The 17699-nt window shown below is 36.8% G+C and overlaps 1 protein-coding gene across 1 annotated transcript; it reads right to left on the minus strand.

Annotated features, from left to right (window-relative positions):
* Positions 1-1845: 1845 nt before the first annotated feature.
* LOC141599081 (uncharacterized) lies at positions 1846-16345 on the minus strand. The gene is made up of 16 exons (XM_074418982.1): positions 16025-16345; positions 15770-15903; positions 14586-14643; positions 12451-12666; positions 10740-11015; positions 9249-9383; positions 9049-9174; positions 7038-7082; positions 6837-6941; positions 6145-6287; positions 5927-6050; positions 4739-4813; positions 3421-3786; positions 3181-3273; positions 2821-3037; positions 1846-2299 (listed from the first exon to the last, which is right to left on the minus strand). The coding sequence occupies exons 1-16, from the start codon at positions 16235-16237 to the stop codon at positions 2061-2063; spliced, it is 2565 nt and encodes an 854-aa protein (XP_074275083.1). The 5' UTR covers positions 16238-16345; the 3' UTR covers positions 1846-2060.
* Between the last annotated feature and the right edge of the window lie 1354 nt (positions 16346-17699).

Below are 17699 nucleotides of genomic sequence, written 5' to 3' on the forward strand. Positions count from 1 at the left end.
TAACTCGTGTTTACGAACTCAGAAAATAAAGATTTTTTTTTTCAAATCGATCATCTTTCTGAGTACTACGATTTGAAAAAAAAGTTTGACGAGTTTGGAACTCGTGGCCAGGAGATATACTCACTCAAAGTTTGTTCAGTCGAAAAAACTTTGACACACAATAACTCCTAGTAGCGGAATCCAAATGCACCATTTTTTTTTCAAATTGTAGCTCTCGAAAAGATAAGCGATTTGGAAAAAAAATTCGTCACTTTTGGAACACGTAAACACTAGTTATGACCTCTTTAAGATTTACGGAACAAAAATTTGGGTATTTCGTGCAAAATGGCAAACTTTAAGGGTACCGCGTGAATTATCCGATTTTAATTTTAAACTTAGTCATATATTTATACATTTTAATTTAAACTTAGAGATGGGATTTGCGTAAAGAATCAGCTGAGATGAAGGTAATATGAGACCCGGTATATTGAGACTTGCAAAATTTTATGGGTATATTTGTGAGATTTGAAGTTAAACTGGACGGAGTTTACTCTAAAACAGCATAACATAACTTCCTAAGCGACTTGACTATGATGAATCATATCATCCGTAGTGTCACGGATTCCACGATCACTGTAATACAACAACAACAACAACAACAACAGAGCCTTAATCCCAAAATGATTTGGGGTCGGCTGACATGAATCATCTTTTCGAACCGTCTATGGGTGAACGCACGCCTCAAAATGCAAATAAAAAAAGGGAAGATGAAAAACAAAAAGGAGGAACGAAAATGTAATGGAAAGTCAAGGTGAACTTAGGGGTTTTAAAATCGAATTCCGTCTTTCTTTTATAAAAAAACTTAAAATTTAAATCGAGAGAAAAGATTAAAACGATTTTTAAAAACCGAAATAGAGTTAAGGATCCGGAATGAACCAGGTAAAATCTATAAGAAAGTGGTTGGTGAAAAAGTGTAATAAAGGGGAGAAAAATAAATAAATTAATTTCTTTAAATTAAATAAAAAACACTAAATCTGTCAAAAAACATCAAATACTAAAAATCCACATGTATCCTTTCCCTCCATTGTGCCCTCTCCGTCACCATACTCTCTCAAGCCCCCCTAACTCTCATATCGTGCTTTCTATCACTCTCAACCATGTCCTGCCTCTCGGTCTTCCTCTCGCCTCTAGGGACCTTTTTTCTGCATTCTCCAAGTCTCCACCTCCTAACTCTGGCCAAGGTCCATAGGTCTCCTTCTCACATGGCCAAACCATCTTAGTCGGTTTTCCATCATCTTGTCCTCTATTGGCGCCACTTTTACCTTTTTCCTAATCACCTCATTCCTTAACCGATCTTTCCTTGTATGTCCGCACATACATTTTCATTTAAATTTCGATACAAATGACAATAATATCAATTAGGTTAACCATTTAAATTTCGATTCATTTTCATTTGCACAAGTTTAATTGCTTTGAATTTTGATAAATGAGAAGATAAAAACTTAATTGATATGGACTAGACATGGGCCGGACTCACGTTTAATTTTTGGCCCACGGACAAGCAGGTTAGCGGGTTCAGGACGGGTTAGTGGGATGGGCCATTGTATTTTCCTTAAAATGTCTTGTCCCGTTTTTTTAGCAGATGGGATGGGCTGGGTTCAATGGACGAGACAACTTATGAACAACTCTAATTTGAAGTCTGATTCTTATGTTTGACATGCACGTTAATGGTTCCTTCCAGTCTTGGTAACCGTAAAGTTGTCTCCGAATCGTCAACATTTTTCCTTTTGAAATATGATAGGAGAGATGTTGACCACAGCAGAAAAATGTGCCGTGGCTGACAGCCGATAAACATTTAACGTCTTCAGGGGAATAGCAAAAGCTACAATAATGCAGCTAAACCGATTACATTTTTGCCACAGTTTGTTTTGATTAACATGGTCCAAAAAAAGACCTTGTACTCCAGCATCAAATGATTTCTGCAGACTCGAAAGAAGATTTTTTTCTGAGTGGATTAATTTGTAGTAAACTAGTGACAAAACCTACCTGTACAGTAAGCTCACAAACTAAGTTTGTATTTCCTATTTCTTCAGAAACATCTCCCGGAATTCAGAATTAGATTTTGGGGTTTCATCCTCTGCTTGAGAAGCTTTTTGTTTTTTGGCTGCCGTCAGAACATTGCGTGGAACTGCAAACGTGGTCTTCCCTTTGAGTTGGATTGCATCTTCACCACTTTCCTTCCTGGAGGATGACTGGTCTGCAGACAGATCGGTTGCCTGGGAAGAATCTTCGGCTTTGAGTTTTGCTTGATCACTGGAACCTGATAAAAATAAAAAAGATAACAGAAGCATCAAAACCAAAGTCGTACAATAATTTGAGAGGAAAGCGATGAAGAGGAAGAAAACATGATCAAAGAAAAATCAATGAATAAGATGTTCAGGGCGAGATAATTTTTAACAAGCATTTTTGAGCTCTCACTAGCATTACCCGCCATTGACCACTGTCTCATTTGATGTAGTTCAAAGTTCAAACCCAAAAGAAAAATGAACCATAAACATGATCGTATAAGACTTCTACACCCTCACAAACTTCAAAATTGACATAAACATGATCAGCTTATGGGTAAACCAGGGACTTTGTTTCAAATAGCATGCGAAAAAGAAATGTGGAGAAACAACATATCAGCAGAATACAAAAGATGAATTTGCCGTTCAAATAGCCATTTGTTTAGAGAGGACAATTTTGTGAGTGAGTTTTACTGTTTGCCAAATTGGGCAGATTCAGGAGGGGATTAACATACCACGCATAAGCAACAACAAACCAAATAGCATCAGTACATACCCTCTTTATCAGCATTTTGATGTCCGCCGAAATTCTTTTTGCTTTTGCCTTGATCTGACCTGGTAATGCTGGCATTTTGATGTCCATCGGAATTCTTTTTGCTTTTACCTGGATCTGACCGGGCAATGCTGATCCTTTTATTCATAAACATCTTTCTGTTTTTCGCTAAAGCAGCATTAAGGTGCGCATCATCAGAGAAATCCACATACGCCAGCCCCTTCAACAGATTTGATATATAAGATCAGATTTGTTCAATTAAAACTACAGCTTCGCAAGGTAACGGAATGATTGTTCCAAAACCCACATGATCATGCGATGAAATAAAATACTGTAATAAAATATACAAAAGAGGATAATTACCCTTGATTTACCAGTGTACTTGTCTTTTAATATTCTTATAGATTGGACTCCACCGGTATCACTAAAGAATTTCTGAAGTTGGTCATAAGTTGCCTGCACAAACGTAGAAGCTTTAACAGCCAGGGAAAAAAAAAAACAGGAGGATCGAGTACAGAAGTGAATCATAAATAAAAGCTTAACAATGGTAGAAAAGTTGGAGCATATACAAAAGAAACAGAGACAGGTATGAGCTCCTCTTACATTGAAGCTCAGGTTTGATATGAATGCAGTGCATTGATCTGTGAATCGTGGTTTCACGAACTTTGGTTGTTTTCCTGAAGGATCATTGCTATTCTCTTGTTTAGCAGCTCTTTCTGCAGTCACTTCCACTTCCATTTTGTCAACATTTGTCTCTTTTCCCTGATCTTTCTTAGTCACTTTTGTGGCAGAATCACTCACGTCTTTTCGGCGTTTTGAAGGTGTCTGATCCTCAGACATATTTGACGGTAATTTTCGTTTTTCACGAGAAACATTTTTGGAGGGATGTTCTTTTGCTTCCGAGGTAGCAGCAGTTTTGGACTCTTGTTTCAATCTGAACAAAGCCAGTTCTTCCAAGCGTGGTGAAACCTGACAAGGTATGGTAGCATCATGAGAATATTGTCAAATTCTTTAAAACAGACAATAAATCTAGTAAACTATGCATTTCATTAACAGATGACGGAAATTTTGTTTAATTGTGAAGCAATACAATTGTACTCTTGTTTCATATTGTAGTTCTTGTTATTGGAGGAGAAAGGGATTTTAGTACTCTTGTTGGTCAGAACAATAAATGTAGTACGATCCCCATTTCCTTTACAGCTTGTACTCTTGTTTCAGACTCCATACTCTTTTATAGTCATTGATTAGTTTGTGTCCTTAATAAGTCATTCCAGGCACAACATTGTTATCTGCTTAATCTGGCAATTAGATTTCTAATCTGTCTTCAGAAAAATAAAACATAGATATCACCATTGGATTTTCTTCCCTTGGCCATAAGACCTGAACATTTTTGAAAAAAATAAAAGGAAAAAAGCTTGAGAAAGTTATACTCCCTCCGTCTCAACAGATTCTTTACGTTTGCTTTTTCACATTTGCCGAGGCGCAATTTACACCATCAATATATTTCATTTAGCATTGATAAAAATTATAAAAATTTGATATTCTTGAAGTATTCACAAAGGCGAATCAAACAAGATCCCACATGCTTATATTTTCTCTTATAGATTGTCAAGAATATTAAAGATTCTATTGAGTTGTGAATAGTGTCAAAAAACAAATGTAAAGAATCTATTGAGACAGAGGTAGTAATGGTTAGCTAGAAACGATAAATGGAAGACCACAGCAACATTAGCAGGGTTTACATATCATAAACAAAATGCACTTTCATCGGTTATCAATAACTATATAACACTAAAGTACATTCCCCAAGTAAATGTGAAATGCCGTGCAGATGAAAGGGATTAGAATCTCTATGGAAAACAAACGCCTCAAGTTAAAATATACAGCAAGTACTTGCATCACTGGGTACTGGAGGGCCTACCTTCATCACAGCTGTATCATAATCTTCCAGAGTGCCAAATTCCCTCTCAAATCGCAACCACAATTGGCAGATGTCCTACAACACATTAATTAGCGAAGTAGAGAAGCCATATAATTTGCTATGTGTGAATTGTACAATTTGAAACAAAATCATAACAAAGACGTAGAAACATCCTATCACCAGTAGAATGAAGACGAACAAAAATTAGTTGGCATATTGCTAATTAAACATATTACACACGAAGTAAAACAGATAATCAGCCAAAGTGCATCCTACCCAAAAAGGATATAAGGATGAGAAGGAATATAAAGACCCAGAAAAGGGGGGCAATGATAGTCTGACGAGCTCCAAAAAAGGGAGAAATGGCAGGTAAATCCAGAAGCTAAAGATTAATTAGAGCTCAGCTGAAGTCCAAAACTAAAAAAAAGGTAGCATCTCATGTTATTCTCATCCCTTCGTTTAAAAAGGTGCAAGGCGTTGACGCGGCTAGGGCCTGTGGCGGCAAGGCACGAGGTGAAGGCGCGGCGCACTTAACTCATGGACACGAGCGACATTAAAAAGAATATTTTGTTTTAGAGAGGGATAAGATGTATAAGAATAAAAACAAGGTACACTTCTAAACCACGTCTCATCCTAAAAGATGCAATATACTTGTTAACATACTACGGAGATCATCGCATCAAATCTGCTTTTAGCAATAATCGGAAACAAATAACTAGGAGCCACATCATATGCTGTAGTACCAAAAGAACTTATGTGGTACAAAGCGATGATCTGAAGTGGTACAGGCCTAAGTCTATCAAAAACAAAAGGACGTGGAGTTCTGCTTCTGCACATCAAAGGCCTCACCCAGGTAAGTTTTATGGTTACACAGAGTAACCAATAGACAAAGACTCGGGAAAAAAAAAACACTACGCAGAACCAAAGAACATAGCACTAATACGGCAAGCCTGGTGATGTCTAAGTGTCTAACGAGTAACGGCAGAGGCAAGAATCAAGTCATCAACAGATATGAAGTTATCATGGAAAAGCTCTCCCTAAACCTTTCATCATATTACAGCTCACATACTAACCATTTCTGTCAAAAGCACAAATTGTTCCAAGGATGGACCATCCCCCAGAGGCCTAGACTATAAAACCCTAAGAGATCAATATGGGAATTCTTGAGTCAGAAAGAGGTTAATATACCTCTGAACCTGAACCAGGAAATTTCTTTGTGTAGCATCTTCGATAAATCGACCTAGCTTCATTTAAATTTCCTTTTTCAATCTCCATGTTTATATAGCCTTGCCAAGCCTCGAGCATAGTGCCACTACACCAAAAAAAAATATTATTCAAAACCTTACACAGAGAAACGATATGAAAGGCAATAACACACAGAATAATCTGATGAACACTTGACATACCTGAGCTTCAGTAAGTTATCCCACACTCCACGTGCAGCAATTATGTCATTTGCCAGAATCAGCTCTAAACGGGACCAGTATGCATGCAACCGCAATAAAGCTTCTGTTCCTTTTAATTGTGGAGATAAATAATCTGATGCACGCTGGGCACAGTAAAAAGCAATGTCAATCAACAGCTGCAGTTGAGAGCCAGTGGGGCGGGTATACACGGCATAGATAGATTGAAAAAACAAATGAAGCTAGGAGAAGAATGGCAAGAACTGGTGAGCCACATAGAGAGAATCCAGAACTCATTGGCAAGAAGGCAGTCATGTTTAGGGAGAATATTATATGTATGGTGGTGCAAGGTGGTGAAAGCCCCATCCAATGTAAAGCTGCTTAAGTACCTATTAAACCTTCGATCCCATGACGAAAATACTCCATTCAATTAATTTACTTTCCATCGATGAGCATCCCAATCTAATCTAACAAATCGATACATCTACAACCGAAGCCCGCCATCTCCTTTCATTCACCTCTTAATTATGGGACTTCTATCTAAGATTTTGTTGTGTAGTCTAAATTAATTATTAGAACAATTCTGAATTGACAAAAAATGCTACTCTTGTTCCCATTAAATTCACTAGGTCGCTAGCTCTTCATACGAAGCAAGATCCGGATAAGAAAATTGAAGTTGAAAGACCTCGCCTAACCTGAAATGTATCTCTTATTAAAGCATAGTCCAACACCTGCATCTGATCAGCCACAGACATCCTTCTTCTCAGGCCATCTATGCGAGTAAGAAATATATCCAGGTACTGCAAAAATATTAGAACACAAAAATAGTGATGTGGGAGTTAGCCTCGTCAAGTTACGTCATGGTGAATTAATTTAACGAACTGCATAGAAGATACCTCCTCATAGCTCGAGAACGTGCATTGGAGAGCCTTCTCAAATACCTAGAGCAGAGGAACATATTCAATGAGGCTAACATGTAACCCATATTAGAAAAGACAGGAATATTTGTCAACGGGGTATTTTTAATACTGCTTACACCAAGCACAAATAAAATGACCAGCGAAAATAAAGGCTATTCTACCAAGCATAACTGACATTCATGCAGCCTGCATTTCCCTTGTACTTTATAGTTCTCAATGTCTACAATTACCCCACCCCCACCCACTCATCCGTCAGTCTTTACTTACACGTGCTCCTGCAGGCTGCAACCAATATAACTAACCAATCTTCATCATTGGGCTCCTCCAGCAACCCACCAATCCACCATGAAGGGGCGGTTGAGCAACTCAAGCGCCCGGAGTCATTTATTGAAGAGCAGGTAGCGTAAAGCTTTCAGCAAACTTGTAAATGAGTTACAGACATATCACTAGGATGATTATTTGATGAACTTTTAACAACTGAGCAGCTGGGCTCACAAGGTTATCGTTTCGCACATATGTGCTAATTGCTAGCCTTGCCCTAATATACCGTGTTTCCTGTCTCGATTACGAAGTATGTATCATCCTCTTATTCTTTAAGCTAAATATGACTACGCTAGTGACATATTGACTACTTTATGGGTTTCAACAATGATACTCGGGCTTAAATACGTGTATCCAGCATGGTTACAAGTCCAAGTAAACAATACCCAACCCTCTCATAATTTGAAATGGTAATTTGATAAACAAAAAAAGGGCAGTGAGGACTGGGCTACTATTTCTGTTAGGTAAACTATATCACTTAAACCCTCAGAACAAACATGCTTCTCATTTCAAACTCTTTGTTCCAATACAACTTTTACTTACTAGTTTACTGAATTCACCTATAATCAATTGTGGGTGGGAAAATAGGGTAGATAGTGATGCCAGGGAAGTCTTGACAGTGAACACAGTTGAAGGCAGGCTATTTTTATACTTCTACAGGTACTACTAATTCATAACCTTACAGAGACAATTAGTTTGGAATGGAGGCCGTACATTCTATCCAATTCCAAAGGCTCCTAGCCATGGAGAGTAGGTAATTCACTTTAAGAAGCAACATTCAACCCCTGCAACCATGTTGCCGATATCTATTAAACACAAACACAAGCTGCTTCACATAAGAGGTAGACAAAATCCGTATAGGGCTATAGGCCAAATACATATCTGTTCATAGGACAGCTCTTAGTAAGCAATGACTCTATCCACGCTGAGTACATACATTGCAGTTCGGTAAACACTCTTGTAAAATTGTTAAAAGATTGTTATGGAGCATGTATAGTACAAGTAATTAATGTTAGAGTAGTGATACAAAATAAAACTAGAAATAAGATTAGACTTTATTAGTTATTAAATCTTATTGATTTTAGAATTTTAGTTATCTTTTAGTTACCTTATTAGTTACTCGTATCTTTTAGTTGATAGAGAAGTCTTGTTGGTTAAGAAGACTATAGTTATTTATAGGGAGTTTACTTTTGTTAATTTCAATCAGATTTTGAATAAGAAAAAGTCAGTTTTCACGATTACAACTGTGAGCACAGGATCGACGAGTTTTCGTTCCGACATTGTTATAGTTTGACGCATTTTCAAGCTTTAACACGGGTTATAGTCAATAGGTCTTGACTATAATTCACCATTGTTCGGATTATAGGTCTAATCCGAGCAAATATCCCCTTTTGTGTTTCGTTATTTTCTGTTACATTGTCACACAAGTTCATTAAGCTTCCGCTATTTGTATCAAGTAGTGTTAGACAGCTATAGTATTTGCTTTACGTATCATAAATATGTAAAATACTTGGCAAAAGTAAGCAACATTCTAGCTTATGAATTGGCTCCTGAAAACCAGATGACCTATTTACATTCTCATGTGCAATGCTAGATAGCTTCTTAATAAAGACAGATTACAAAAAAAATTAAAAAATTAAAAGTAAAATGTGTGAGCATTTCATACCACAGAAACTTCTTCCTCAGGAGCTCGAGCTCGCTCCAAGCAAAGCAAATACTTCACCCATAGTTCCCCCACCCATGGACAATTTCTTGTAGCCCTACTTATAACATTTCTTAAAACATCTCCCACCTGAAATAGAAAGTCAAATAAATCACCGACTACACTATGCAAGAGAAGTAACTTGGTGCAGATCATGAAAGCACCTTGAGCGTTTTATCCAAATATCGGGTATAATCAAGCCAAAGATCACCGGCAATAGGATACTCAGCAATAGCCCTTTCATATAAGATTTGAACACGTGCAGGGTCCCCAGCAGACTCTTCAAATTTCAGATATTTCTGTAGCAACATAAATCTATCGTCATTTTACAATGAAAGACCCACAAGAGATGCGATTAATAAGGTAAAGGAAGTTGAAGATACTGAAATAGCACAAAAATAGACAATCAGGAAGATTCAGCGATCCACGCACAATTGAAAATTCTTTTGTAGGCAGGTAATAAAGAACTATTTTAGATCCCGCGCAATGCATGCACGATATTTATAAAGTTTTTATTTTTAATGTATTACTTACAGATTTTAAATTGACATCTCATTAATTTTCATGTTTCACCCCATTGTATTTTGATATGAGGAAAAAAAAATTATAAATTTTCTCAAATTTTTTTAATGTTTTTTTTATGAAGCTAATAATATCACTTTACAGTTTTGTTTTATACAAAGTTAGTATGCGTCAAGTCATTTTGTAATAAATAATAATATCACTGAAAAAAAAATTAGCAATTTTTAATTTATATTTTCATACCATTTTTTTATTTTAATTAAAAGATTACGAGTATAATTTAGAGTTTAACGGAAATATCAAGTTTCATTATAAGATGATATTCTAATTATAAAAAGGCAATAGCCATATTTAAGAAAACTCATTTTGGAGGGAAAACTTTAAGAATCCTTATTTTCTTAGTATAAAGAAGAGGATTGCTCAAGCCTCAAAGAGAAACCAGATGGATATCCCTCATTCATATAGTAAGACATTATAATTCAAATGAGACTATTACCACCATTATTCCACTAAATGGATATCCCTATTCATAAGAAAGAAATTGATCATCTTCTTTTCTCTTGCTCATGGGTTACGTCTTTGTAGAATCCATCATTGTCTCTCTTTGGAGTAAGTTGGGTACATCCTCGAAAAGTAAAATATGTACTCTACATGGGAGAGAAGAATGAAAAAAGGCTGGATTGCTGAAGTTTAAGATGGTTCATAGGTACTAAGCAAGTGAACCCGAAATCCGTTAGTTTCTCTGCTATCGTTTTCACTAATTGTTGTTATTGCATTTACTTGTTTCGTGTTTCTAATTTATTTGTTTTTAGCTGATAGTAGTTTAAATTATTGCTAACTCAACTAAAACTCAAAAACCCGAAATAAACTAGCGTACACTTAACAACTAGCAACCGACTCTAGACATCTCCCATTCCCTGTGAATAGATACTCGACTTACCATAACTACGTGTTTGGTTTGTTGTTCTATTTGTTTGATTTAGGGGATATGAGTAACCCTTCACCAGCTAATCTAATAAATGTAAGGTAAAAAGAGAAACCGGTTACTTAATTTATACTTGAATATTTAAGCACAACCGGAATGACACTCATGCCCTTTGCAAGCAAACATAACCGAAACAATATGCACATACCTTGAACAATGGAAGCCTTTCTGCATCGGGCACATCCGCCTTCGATATTTGTTCTTCCAGATCAATACGAGCCGAATACATTTCCAATGCCTTCTTATAAACAGAAGCAACATGAGGAGATATACCATTCAGGTCGTCAGAGTTCACATCAAGATCACTGCCTTGCTCTACCTCCCAAATTTTGTAAGCACTGAGAGTAGATTTTAAATCAGCTAAAGGAACCGATAACTGTCTTTGATATAAACTACGAATACGCTGGATCTGCTTCTCTTTTCCCTGGTAAATGGGAGCAACATATTAAAATAACTTGACGGAAACAAATTCTCGAAGCAGCAATTTCGAAGAAAAATATACAAAAATTTTACCTATCCAGGTCTCCAGGATCATACTTTCAAAATTAAACTCTATTCATTCTCTACATTTTTCAAAATATGTGAGGGGAATTGAAAATGGCATTAATTTGTGTTTAACTAGCGCAAAATTAAATCAAACAGTCTAAAGAACATCGGAGGTAACACTAAGCCAGAGTCTGCAACCTATTGAGAGATGCTCTGCCTCGTCCATTAGAATCAATAAACTTTCAACTATTATCATATATACTACTCTCTCAATTCCTCCGCATTCACTAATTTTCCATCATGGGACATTCAAATTAATTCACTAATCACTATACTCTCACTTTTTACTAGTTAAAAAAACCCACTAATACACTCCCACATAACTGTGGGCCCATTCTTCTCTCACATATTCTTCATTCCTATAACTTTGGTCCAATAGAAAGTGTAGTGAATTCAAGTTAAAGGAGGGGCATGAACTATGATTCGATTGACTGATTTTTTAAGAAAGTATTTAATTAGAACGAGGACAACACAACATTTGAAAGAACAAAGTCCTCCAAAAAGAATGCTTAACCTGACGCACTCTAACTAAAGGGTCTACTGCACGTGAAAAATAAAATAAATATATAGTTCCTACACAGATTCTATTTGTGCAGGTTGGACATTTTCCCTTATATTATACACATTTTAGACATACCAGAAACTCTCCTCTCTTTGAAATGGTTAATGAAGAAAGTGGATCTTGGTTTACCAGACTACCAGAGGCAGGTAAGAAAAATGTGAAAGCTGTCTAATCTTTCTCCTTTCATATAAGGGATGATAAATGGGAAATGGAGAGCGCTCACTAGTTCAATGACAATATTTTCAATGTCCAAGAGGGTAGGATGGATGAAATTAGCATAGCAGGGTGAATGCCATTAGGTATTGGAGAAGAATAATCAGAACGCGGAAAGTTCCTAGAAAAGGTCAACGTCAGGACAACAAACTACTCTTAGGAGCAAGAAGGTGGACACGAGAGCTAATGAGCCATTGAATCAAATTAGGGGCGAAACACATTGCAGATTTATTAAAGTTCTAGAGATTACTGCAGCGCAACTTGCTGCGGTATCAAGGGTGCATCAATTAAGATCGAGAGATCAAGTCTAAAACCGAGTATTTAATACCATGGGTTAACACTGGGCAGTGGAAACAATGCTCTTGTTGACTGATGTTATCACTTTGTGTGTAAGAGGGGGAAGGGATCTTTTAAACAATGCCACAGAATATGCATTATCACCTTGCATTATTAAGTGTGATAAGTATATTCATAAGTCATAAAGGTAAACATCGGCAGAAACGTCCGTTTTGACCAAACAGGCATCAAACAAAAGTACCTCAATATCAGAATCGGCAAGTGTAAGGCAGACGGCTTGCTCAAAGTCCTTATAGGCTTCCCAAATCTTACTACCTCCGGAAAAATGTAAACCACCAGCTGTAAGAGCACGTTCAAACAAGTCCCTGGCTTTTGAAATTCCAGCAGCAGTACAATCACGGATTGACGGCTCATGTTCTTGGACAAAATCCAAGTAATCGCACCAAAGAGGAACAGACTGCGAAATAAAGGCAAAGTCAACGAAATTGATTCAGCACATCTATGAAATTTGTGTACTACTATACTTCAAAAACTATAATTCCACTCAAAACAGGAAAACATATAAGACGATTTTTTCCAATCAAAGAAACTAATGACGTATACGAAAGAGAAGTCCTCCACACAACCTACATACAGAAAAAGCTAACAAGACTGATAAGAAAGGTTTTAAGGCCTTTCTATTAGTTTGAACAGTTGTTTTCAAGTTGCTTAACTCCTGTCAAGTGTCAGCCCATTTCTTTTTTAGTAAGTATTTGAAATTATGTTGCTAAGGGTTTTAAGGCCTTTCTATCATTGTTATCATCGCAAACACTACTTATCAACTCCTTAATGGCTTTATCCTTAAGAGTAGCTACATCAAGAGGGTCTCCAGTTTGTGTCTTTGTAGTGGGTAAAAATATATCCTCTTAAAACCCATAGTCTCCAGGGAATGTCGGAGTGCTATCGTCTCCCCCTGTATCCTCCTTATTCTGGACAGCTTATGCCCCCAATGCTTTATTATGGTCATCTGAGATCATCATCATCAAACAAACTTACAACAACATTCAAACCAAAATTTTCAGAATCAAGCTCATAGGCCCAACAAAGGTTTTCCAACAAGAGGCCTTTATCCTCCGAAAAAGCTTTCTCTTCCAAGTGTCGCCAATCAGTTTCATTGCCTAACTGGACCAATCTGACTCACTAAATTCCTCAAGACACTTATGCCCTGTATCCTCCTTATTCTGGACAGCTTATGCCCCCAATGCTTTATTATGGTCATCTGAGATCATCATCATCAAACAAACTTACAACAACATTCAAACCAAAATTTTCAGAATCAAGCTCATAGGCCCAACAAAGGTTTTCCAACAAGAGGCCTTTATCCTCCGAAAAAGCTTTCTCTTCCAAGTGTCGCCAATCAGTTTCATTGCCTAACTGGACCAATCTGACTCACTAAATTCCTCAAGACACTCAACTCCCTGTTTACACCAAAAGAGGAGGCCTTGCAGTGCCAGTTTCATCACCTGAATACTTGTGAATTGTCCTTACTCCTTACCCTTGTACAAATTTACTTTGAGGCTGTCCTGACTTTAAGACGACTTTTTCATGCCATGTGGTTCATTTAATGATAGCTATAATGACTATGTTGCAAGTTTAAGATGATCTTAAACAAGACCCATTCTTCCCCTTATGATAGGAGTATTGCTAACATGAATTTCAAGCTGGACATCATCATCCTTCTGAGCACAAGTACTAAACTACCACCAACCCAGGTAACAAAAGCACTCCATGCTTTCGCTAACAAAAGAAGCTAAAAAACGCTACCCATACCCAAACAAAATCAAAGAATGCATATTCTAATGCACAAGAAGAATGCTAGCCTTGGTGCACCAGCACTTGCCATGTCCTAGAACGCTTCTGAAATATAATAATAAATTTATTCAACATTTAGGATATCACCAACATCATAATTTGAAGAAGAAAGCACATAACTCAATACTCCCTCTTGTTCTCTAAAAGGTGTATTAGAAAACACATAACTTCTTTCTATACTAGGAATACAAAGGCGTATTAGAAATATAAATACTTGTTTTTTCTTTTTTTTTTTGCACCTTATTGATTAATATAGTATATTCACTAATGACATGCAAAAAAATAGAAAAATATGTGTAATGGTATTCCTAATACGCATTTTGCTGGCAGAAAAAATCTACACATTTCATTTTATTGCAAAACTGAAATGCTTGAACGTTAAATTGTAAGTATATAAAGGCTACTGTGGGTTAAAAATTCTCTAATGCATGTAAATGCCGTTAAGTATATGCATAGCCATCAACATAAGTACATGTTACACATGCCAGAACTTATTCAGTTGAAATAAATGAGGAAATAGCTCACCAAATAATCAGATACTCCACGTTCATACAGCTTTTCGATTCCAAGAACTGCCTCGCTTCTGTAAAACATGGCCGACAATCAGCTTAAATTTCAAAACCGAATGAGCATAAAAATAAATACAAGAGGATCAACAACACAAATATATATTCCATAAATAAGGAGACAAGAGCCTAACGGGTAAGTAAACGCAAGAATGTTTGATGCCGAATTCATGAAATAAGCAGAAAGAAAGCTCCAAATGAGGTCTATTTAACATTAATTTGTTTTTCCTTTACTACCAAAGGTTGACTTGTTTCTCTATAGAACAAAGGTATAAGACAATGTACAGAAATACATTTACCATTGAAGATATTTTAGTACAGAAACTAGCACCCTGGTCCCTCTCTAACGGCCATGTCGGCCAAACTAAACTAAAATAGACAAATACTACGAAAAAGAGCTACCTAGCAAGCCTGTATACAACTAGGTCCAATCTGCCTAAATATTCTAAAGTAATAAGCCTATCCTGCAATTAAAAACTCATGTGACAATCTGGAACAACTCCGACCCAACAATTTCTCCTGAGCAAGGCTCGAAATTAAGATAACCTCACAAAGAGGCCACCTGACCGGCATGTCTAATCGTTCTTTCCTATCAACCCTAAGCTGAGTTTCATAAATTTATCCTTGAACTGACAAGAGATGTGATTATTTTCCCGCGCTAGCGACATCTAAAATAACTAAACATTTTAAAGATCCCTGAAAAAAAGTTGCAAATCTATAAACAGGACAAAAACTCATTCATGATCGTTGAACCTATATAAGAGGCATATTTCATGTTATATAACTTAGTTCATAAATGACTTCGACTTAATGACATTTCTTTGATGTAATACAAGGGACAAGTGCAATACATAAAACAATGGTGGGGGGATTCAAACCAATTACCTATTGTCGACAAATCCACAATACCTAACGTCTAAACCACTAGACTAAGACATTATCGGTGGCTTTGAATAGGAGGAACAAGTGCAATACATACATTTGGGGGAATTCGAAATTGTTACCTACTGTCCACAATACCTCCATCTAAACCACTAGATTAAGACATTTTCCATCTACGACCAAGTCATAAACTCGAGTAATTGTATAAACAAACTAGTAACTCTACAAGCTGTATATAAAAAGAGATGGAGAAAAACAAACCGTGAGGACATAGTAAGCTCATCTTTAGCCCAATCCTGCCACATTTGCGGCGTCAACGGGAAAATCAAGCTCATAGCTTCCCTAGCTTGACGCAACTTGTCGATTTCCCCCATTTTCCTCAACAATTGTATATACTATCAACAACAAAAACAACAACAAATGAATACGACATTATTACGAATTCTATAGTAAGACCGTAGAATTGCTAGAATAATAGTAGTAATATATGATAGTGGGATGAATAAATGAATGTACCTGAAGATGAGCATCGTAGTTGACGGGATTACGAGAGAGTTCAGATTCTAGGGTTTGGAGCTGCGATGCTTGTTCAGCTTCTGTGTCCGAGTCCGAGTCCGAGTCCGAGTCCGAGTCGGAAGCGGTATCGGGTTTGGCATCGTCGTCGGGTTGGGGTGCAACGGGGGTTTGTTCGGGTAGTGAGTCGGATTCCATGGGTTCAACTTCAGCCATTTTTGAACTCAGAGGAGTGGTGAATAGTGAGTAGTGAATATTGAGTTTCAGGGTTCCGGGTTAATTTGAAGGTGATTTAGGGAAGAGAGGATCGAGGAGGATACAATACAGTAGGTCTTGGTATTAGACCTGTCAAACGGGTCGGGCGGGTCGGGTCTCGGGTCGGGTCAGAATACGGGTCGGGTCAGATACGGGTCGGGTCATACGGGTCACGGGTCGGGTTAGGGTCAGAATACGGATCAAGAAATAATTTTTAACGTCTTTTTTAAACGATTTTTTTAATTTAAAAAATATTTTTTTAAAAATTAAATATATTTTAAATTATTATATTAGTCATATTCATCATATACAATAATTATATTGATATAATTATTAAAATAAAGTTTTTTAATAATTATTTTATTATTAAATATTATAAAAGTTATATAAAATTGACTTTTTAGTTGAATTTTTAATTTTAAATAATAAAAAAATAATTTTTTAAATATATTTTCAAATATAATATATAAATAATAATATTTTTAATAAAATTCATGATTTTCCCTTGACCCAACGGGTCGACCCGCTCGGGTCGGGTCTCGACCCTAAAATAACGGGTCATTTCGGGTTCGGGTCAAACGGGTCGCGGGTCGAGAAAACCGGGTTTGTAACCCTAAGAAAACGGGTCGGGTCGGGTTTACGGGTCGGGTCAAGTTTTGAGAGGTCTACTTGGTATAGACGGGTGGGGCGAACAGACGGGTAAAGACCTCTAATAAAATGGGTAAAGGGGACAAGGTGGGGCACCCCCATGTGCTTCCCACTTTATGGCAAATGGGTATTTTGTGAGTGGAAGTGGTATCCGTCTATACGTATAGACGGATATTGTCCGTCTATAATGAGAATTTGTGGATACAATATTGGCACTCACCGACCTTCTTTTGATATTTTTTTATCTTACCAACCTGAACCGATCCTAGAAAACTCGAATTAAACCTAAATGACTTAAAATAATTTATTGGGATATTCTCTCGTGTACCCCTCAACTTTTTTATTTTCTATGATATACCCCTTTTTTCATGCAAAAAAACTTTGACCGTCAATAACTCTTGGCTACAAGTTCAGAATACGATAAAACTTTTTTTTTCCAAATTGACCGTCTTTAAGAGGTCTTCCGTTTGAAAAAAAATTCACCGACGTCTCAACTCGTAGTCGGGAATTATGGTCGGTCAAAGTTTATTCGTTAAAAAATGTTTGACCAACCATAACTACCGGCTAAGAGTTCAAAACGCGGTGATTTTTTTTTTTTCAAATTGAAGGCCTTGACGAGATAATTGGTTTGGGAAAAAAATTACCGTTTTCTAAACTCGTAATAGAGAATTATTGTCGGTCAAAGTTTTTTTGCGAAAAACAAGGGGTACACCATAGTAAACGAAAAAGTTCGGGGGTACACGAGAGAATATCCCTAATTTATTTGAAGATTTAG

This window comes from Silene latifolia, chromosome 9 (genome assembly GCF_048544455.1).
Source record: "Silene latifolia isolate original U9 population chromosome 9, ASM4854445v1, whole genome shotgun sequence".
NCBI classification, from domain to species: Eukaryota; Viridiplantae; Streptophyta; class Magnoliopsida; order Caryophyllales; family Caryophyllaceae; genus Silene; species Silene latifolia.